Source organism: Aptenodytes forsteri, unplaced genomic scaffold (genome assembly GCF_000699145.1).
Source record: "Aptenodytes forsteri isolate BGI_AS27 unplaced genomic scaffold, ASM69914v1 Scaffold179, whole genome shotgun sequence".
Classification (NCBI taxonomy): domain Eukaryota; kingdom Metazoa; phylum Chordata; class Aves; order Sphenisciformes; family Spheniscidae; genus Aptenodytes; species Aptenodytes forsteri.
The window spans coordinates 224,851-232,145 of record NW_008795378.1 but is presented as its reverse complement, the minus strand read 5'-3'; the positions used below and the strand labels follow the sequence as shown (position 1 = coordinate 232,145).

General features: G+C 37.2%; 1 protein-coding gene across 1 annotated transcript in view; it reads left to right on the top strand.

Annotated features, from left to right (window-relative positions):
• The window catches only part of BCHE (butyrylcholinesterase), a 34,724-nt gene that overhangs the window by 1,988 nt on the left and 25,441 nt on the right, over positions 1-7,295 (top strand). Inside the window, exon 2 of the mRNA XM_009280536.2 lies at positions 1,816-3,337. Coding sequence (XP_009278811.1) covers positions 1,821-3,337 — 1,517 coding nt within the window. The 5' untranslated portion in view covers positions 1,816-1,820. The remainder of the gene's footprint in view (positions 1-1,815; positions 3,338-7,295) is intronic.

Sequence of the window (7,295 nt, the reverse complement as noted above, 5' to 3'; positions counted from 1 at the left end):
TAAACACTACCTAGCAACAACTAAAACATCGGTGCCTTATCAACATTGTTCTCATCCTAAATCCAAAACACAGCACTGTACCAGCTACTAGGAAGGAAATTAACTCTATCCCTGCCAAAACCAGGACAGTCATCCAGATTGACTACTCACATCTCTAAAGTTTAGCATACATGGGACCATTTGCAGGTTTCTATAAGTCAAGCTGAAGACTAACTGGAGTATTAGACCAACTCTGAAGTCTATTGCCCCCATTCACCACCTTATCTTTTTTTTTAATAAAAAGACAAGAGTGTAAATGTTTATGTTTTCTAAAATTTGTCTATTTTCTATCTGTTTAGATGAATGCTAAAAATATTGTCTCTGAAGATTCTTCCCTGCTCTTAAAAAAAAAAAAAAAAACACCCCCCCCAAAATTCCCCCCCCCCCCCCCCCCCGCATTTTCTTAGTTGATTTCCAAGAATATGCAAACAAGCAGGAGGAGCTCAGATTAGGCCACAGCTGTACTTTCCACAGAAATTAGCCTCATTCCTTTTAAGGACACAAGTGCTTCTCATTAACAAAGAATGGCCTGTTTAAAGTGGAAGGACAGAGTACACTATGTACGACAGGGCAACAAGCAAAAAATGGAAGCTTTGTTGAGCATTTTCAAATATGTAAGCCATAGAAATGGGTTTATGCAAATAGTCTTTTTCTGACTTTTCACTTTCAAGGGGAAGAGACTGGGGTTTTTATAGCATTTGAAAAGGTTGGGGTAAATAGGACTATTAGTATGCTTACATGTGGTACATAATTAGCATCTATATCCTTAGCTTTAAGATAATATTAATTGTCACTTTGAAAAGTTCTCAGGAAGCAAAGACAAGGCCATACTTAAATTATTAGGCACCACCTACATATATTAAAAAATCCCTAGCTTTTTAGCATTTTAATGTTCATTCTAAGTAGTAGAAGTATGACTACTTGTCATGACTATGATGGTTGTAAACTTGGTTAAGTTGCTTTAGAGAAAAAAGATCTTAAAAGAAATGTTTCATTTAGGTCTTGGCGTACCTCTGTATGCAGTTGCCCACAGGAGCTGATGAACTGACAGTCAGTTCAGAGGCACTTCATGTACTTCACTTGTTAAAACACCTTCAGATCTTAAGACATACGAGTAGGACAATGAAATCACCCAGTGCTTTGAGTTTATAGCAATGCCATCTCAACAGTTTGCTTCAGCCCAGGCATCTACTGTGACAGAAGCATATAGTTCAAAACTTATGCGGACCTGGAAATCCTTGGATTAAAACTTGGCTTCAAGCTCCTTTTCAGTGTTCATGGGATGCGTGTTTATGTGTGGAAAAATCTGTGCCTAGTGATGTTTGTTATCACTCTTTATTGATTTGAGAATACCAATTGCCAAAGTAGCCTCTACAAAATAATGGCTAGTCGGGCATGGCATTTTCCGTCACAGATCATAAAATGTCCTGTTCATTGTGCCAGTGGAAATGCAAGTGGTTAAGTCATCTCCTAACTGAAGTAGTCAGAGTCTGGTTATATGACTTTACCTTCCCTGGTCTGGCTTCTTCAGTTCTATGTTTTTTTAGCAACAGTTTTTCTGAAGCACTGTACCAAATACTAAATACTAAACACAGTCTTTGCAACACAACTAACTTACAAAAACTTATGGTTAAAGACTGCTGAGCTTTGTGCAGCAGCACCATTTTATTTTCAGTGTCCTTGGGATGACCTATACCCTTTTTGAATAAACTGTTTTGGCTCTGGTACTAATACATTGCAATACTAATTCTGAATTTCTTTTTTCCTGTGTTTCAGGCATCATGATTTGGACAAATGGTACAAGTGTCTATACTAGATTTCTTATGTGGCTGCTTCTCCTGTATATGTTTATCAGGAAGGTAGTGCCTGAAGATAACATCATTACAACCAAAAAAGGCAGAGTCAGAGGGACGAACCTGCAGGTACTGGGGGGAACTGTGACAGCCTTCCTTGGAATACCTTATGGACAGCCACCCATTGGTAGACTGAGATTTCAAAAACCAGAACCTCGTGAGAAGTGGTCAGATGTTTGGGATGCCACAAAACATGCAAACTCTTGTTACCAGCTTATAGATACAACTTACCCGGGTTTTCCTGGATCAGAGATGTGGAATCCAAAAACTAACCTAAGTGAAGACTGCTTATACCTTAATGTATGGATTCCTTCTCCCAAACCCAAGAACGCAACTGTCATGGTGTGGATATATGGTGGTGGCTTTGAGACTGGGTCGACTTCCCTACCAGTCTATGATGGCAAGTTTCTGGCCAGGGTAGAAAGAGTCATTGTAGTTTCCATGAACTACAGGACTGGTGCATTAGGATTTTTGGCTTTGCCAGGAAACCAGGAAGCTCCTGGAAATGCGGGTTTATTTGATCAAAGATTGGCACTTCAGTGGGTCCAGGAGAACATAGCAGCATTTGGAGGCAATCCAAAAAGTGTGACTATATTTGGAGAGAGTGCTGGCTCAGCTTCTGTCAGCTACCATATCCTTTCTCCTAAAAGCCATCCTTTCTTCACAAGAGCCATCATGCAAAGTGGATCTGCAAATGCCCCTTGGGCTGCAATAACAGCATCTGAAGCCAGAAACAGAACAGTGGCTTTAGCTAAACAACTCCAGTGTCCCACCAGCAATGAGACAGAGCTAATTCTCTGCCTCCAAGACAAGGACCCAAAGGATATACTAGAGAATGAAATTTTTGTTGTAAAATATGACTCTCTTTTACAAGTATATTTTTGTCCAACTGTGGATGGTGATTTTCTCTCAGACATGCCAGAAACGGTGATTGAGAATGGCCTTTTCAAACAAACACAGATCTTAGTCGGTGTTAATAAAGATGAAGGATCAGCATTTCTAACATATGGCATCCCTGGCTTCAGCAAGGATAGTGATGGCTTGATCAATAAAACAGAATTTGAAGCAGCTTTAACTCTGTCCTTCCCAGAAGCAAGCCAACTTGCAATAGAATCAATCATTTTTCAGTACACAGATTGGGAAAATGAGCAAAAGCCAGAACATTACCGTGATGCCATGGATGATGTTATTGGTGACTACAATATAATATGTCCTGCAATGGAATTCACCAAAAAATTTGCTCAACTAGGACACAGCGCTTTCTTTTATTTCTTTGAACATCGATCCTCAAAGCTCCCTTGGCCAGAGTGGATGGGAGTAATGCATGGTTATGAGATCGAGTTTGTGTTTGGATTGCCCCTAGAAAGAAGAGTGAATTACACTAAAGCTGAAGAAATCTTAAGCCGGTCCATGTTGAGATACTGGGCAACTTTTGCGAAAACTGGGTAAGTTTACTCTGGAAGTTTGTTTAATTGGTCAGATGCTTGTCGTTTCACGGGCAGAAAAAGCCTAACTGTTTTGGTGGTGATTTGGAGCCTGATGAGAATGATGAGGAAGGATTAATTGTTCGGCTATCCAGAATTCCTATCTTAGTTCTGATAAAAACACCATCTTAGTAAAGTAAACTGTTGATGCGTAGCTCACTGTATTGGATGAGCTTAAGAAAACAATGTATATCCACCCATAAAAGCAAATACAAAACATTTTTTTGTCATGGCAGCAGTTGTTACAAAGGAAGGTAATGGTTTCAAGTTTTAGAAATAAAATTTTTGAAATTCTGGGAAAGACTTCCAACAGTAGAAGTAGGAGCAAAAAGCCCAATTTCCTTTAAGATGTAATTTGCTCAGAACATGCAGGTGTACAATATGGAGGTATATTAAGTTCACATGATGAAGTGTTTGAGATTGCAGGATATTCTTTTCAGAAAGCCTATCTTCCCATGTGTACTGTAAGTATAATCCTGGGTTTCACTGAAGCTGATGACAAATCACTTGCTATTTCCATTAAGCTCATCTTTAAGTGAAATATGTCCTAGCCTGTATAAGAAGCAAATAAGCATATTTCATCTGGATGTTTGAAATGGGTTAAATACAACCCCTCATTCAGTCTATTTAGCTGGAGTCCAGAAGTGAGACAGCCCTTGCTCTGCTTGGCAGGGTTGTGAGGCTCTCAATGCAATATTCAGTTTGAAACAAAAACATTTCAGTGCAGTAAGAAAAACAGCCACTACTACAGTCATGTATGATTAGTCTCAAGGCTGCAAGCCTGATGGGATGGTATCTTGTCTTCTCAGAAGCTTGGTTTGTACTCTCTCCTGAGAAAATTATGTATATAAAAATCTGTACCTCTGAGAACATACAACCAAACATTTAACTCACATTTTAAAAGTGTTTAATTAACTTAAATTTTAAAATCGTGCATTAATTTTACTTCCATGTTGGGCTTTTCCTTTGATTTGTGAAGGATACGTAGATTTGTAAAGGCTAAAATCAACTTTGGAACAGAATCTAATTATTTTTCTTAATAGATTAGAAATCAGAGGAGACCACTGTTCTTATTTAGTCCATATAACCTTGTACATAACACAACACACAGATAGAACTTAAACATTTCCAGTGATGAACAATCCAGAACAAATGTTGGTAGGTTGCTCTAAAACTTAATTCCACTTAAAACGGTTACAATTATAAAAGGAAGTTTTGTGTCTGGTCTGAATTTGCCTGTTCTACTTCTACATTTTCCAGGTACTATATTTTGTTTGACAGTTTCTAAGCTTTATATTATGATTTGTGTTCCATATAGAGATAATTCTAGGCTCTATTCAAATAACCCTTAATCCTTTTTTTTTGGTTAAGTAAAACAGGTTATACTCTTGAGGCTTTCACTGTAATGCATTTTTTCAAGTCCTTAAATAATAACTATGCATATTCTCTAAAACTGTGATTCATCAACACCTTGTTGGAACTTTCCGTGTTGGAATTAAACACTGTTATCCCCAAAGAGTCCTAATTACAGGTGTCGTGAAGGATAAGTAGATTTGTAGGCGCTAAAATCAACTTTGGAACAGAATCTAATTATTTTTCTTAATAGATTAGAAATCAGAGGACCACTGTTCATATTAAGTTCACATGATGAAGTGTTTGAGATTGCAGGATATTCTTTTCAGAAAGCCTATCTTCCCATGTGTACTGTAAGTATAATCCTGGGTTTCACTGAAGCTGATGACAAATCACTTGCTATTTCCATTAAGCTCATCTTTAAGTGAAATATGTCCTAGCCTGTATAAGAAGCAAATAAGCATATTTCATCTGGATGTTTGAAATGGGTTAAATACAACCCCTCATTCAGTCTATTTAGCTGGAGTCCAGAAGTGAGACAGCCCTTGCTCTGCTTGGCAGGGTTGTGAGGCTCTCAATGCAATATTCAGTTTGAAACAAAAACATTTCAGTGCAGTAAGAAAAACAGCCACTACTACAGTCATGTATGATTAGTCTCAAGGCTGCAAGCCTGATGGGATGGTATCTTGTCTTCTCAGAAGCTTGGTTTGTACTCTCTCCTGAGAAAATTATGTATATAAAAATCTGTACCTCTGAGAACATACAACCAAACATTTAACTCACATTTTAAAAGTGTTTAATTAACTTAAATTTTAAAATCGTGCATTAATTTTACTTCCATGTTGGGCTTTTCCTTTGATTTGTGAAGGATACGTAGATTTGTAAAGGCTAAAATCAACTTTGGAACAGAATCTAATTATTTTTCTTAATAGATTAGAAATCAGAGGAGACCACTGTTCTTATTTAGTCCATATAACCTTGTACATAACACAACACACAGATAGAACTTAAACATTTCCAGTGATGAACAATCCAGAACAAATGTTGGTAGGTTGCTCTAAAACTTAATTCCACTTAAAACGGTTACAATTATAAAAGGAAGTTTTGTGTCTGGTCTGAATTTGCCTGTTCTACTTCTACATTTTCCAGGTACTATATTTTGTTTGACAGTTTCTAAGCTTTATATTATGATTTGTGTTCCATATAGAGATAATTCTAGGCTCTATTCAAATAACCCTTAATCCTTTTTTTTTGGTTAAGTAAAACAGGTTATACTCTTGAGGCTTTCACTGTAATGCATTTTTTCAAGTCCTTAAATAATAACTATGCATATTCTCTAAAACTGTGATTCATCAACACCTTGTTGGAACTTTCCGTGTTGGAATTAAACACTGTTATCCCCAAAGAGTCCTAATTACAGGTGTCATCCATCCCCTCTAGCTCAACCTGATATTCCCCTGTTTACTCATCCAAGGAAAATACTATTTGCCTTGACCGTGGTGTTATACCAAGAGCTACTGTGTGCCTGCCTGTGTACAGCGGCTCTGTGATCCGCCCGAATCCCGCAGTCCCCCCTTCTGCAGTGGCTCTGCTTTGGCTCTGCAACACACGGCACTTGGTGGCTGGCACCAACCTGTGGGCAGCCCGGCTGTTGCCCGAGCCCTGCGTAGTCCATTCATGTAACACTCCAAGGTGAACTAACAGCTTTTTTTTATATGCATCCTTTTTTTAACAGATTTACTTATCAATAGAAGTGAGTGATTGTTTGCCTTGATATGTAGAAATATTAATTACGTTAACAAGTTCTAACCTCTTTACATGTTGGAGCCTGTAATATTTTTTTTTTACCATAAGTGAAGAACATATTAAGACTCAGAAAATGACTATACAGATAGCTATACTCATCAATGCATAATGTTTTAATACCAGTTTTATTCTTGTAAAATTTAATCTAAAATTTAATATATGAACTCTTCCTGCTTCCCTCTTTACTCGGATCCTGATGACACCACTCCATATGAATTCAGTGTAAATGACTATAGCACAAGAGAAATGCATTCAGCAGGGGTGTATGTTCCAGAATTGAGCTGTGCAGTTGATTTATGAATGCCAAAAATGCATCTGACTGATAGATTCCCAGGATGAAGTCTGCACAGTGAGGTCAGGTAAAGCTTGGTAACAATTCCTCCATCATGAAAACATGCTATAACAACATTGCTTTGAAACTGGTGTCGTTAGGCCCTTAGTGGAGATCAAACTCAATGAAGGATCCTTATTACAAACTGCAGATTTACAGCCTGCCCTACAGGAGTTTGCAATCAGGATCTTATACTAGAGATAATGGATCTTTCCATTAAACAGAACTATTTCTTAGTAGGAAAAGAGAAATTCAGGTCTATATTAGATTTTGCAGAATAATATTGACATTATTATGAACTATTGGTTTCCACTGAATTACATATATATATTCAAAATATGTATTATATATATTTTATGTCTATATAAGGATATAAAAACATATAAAATGTATAATACATTATTTAAAAATATATTTACACATAAACTA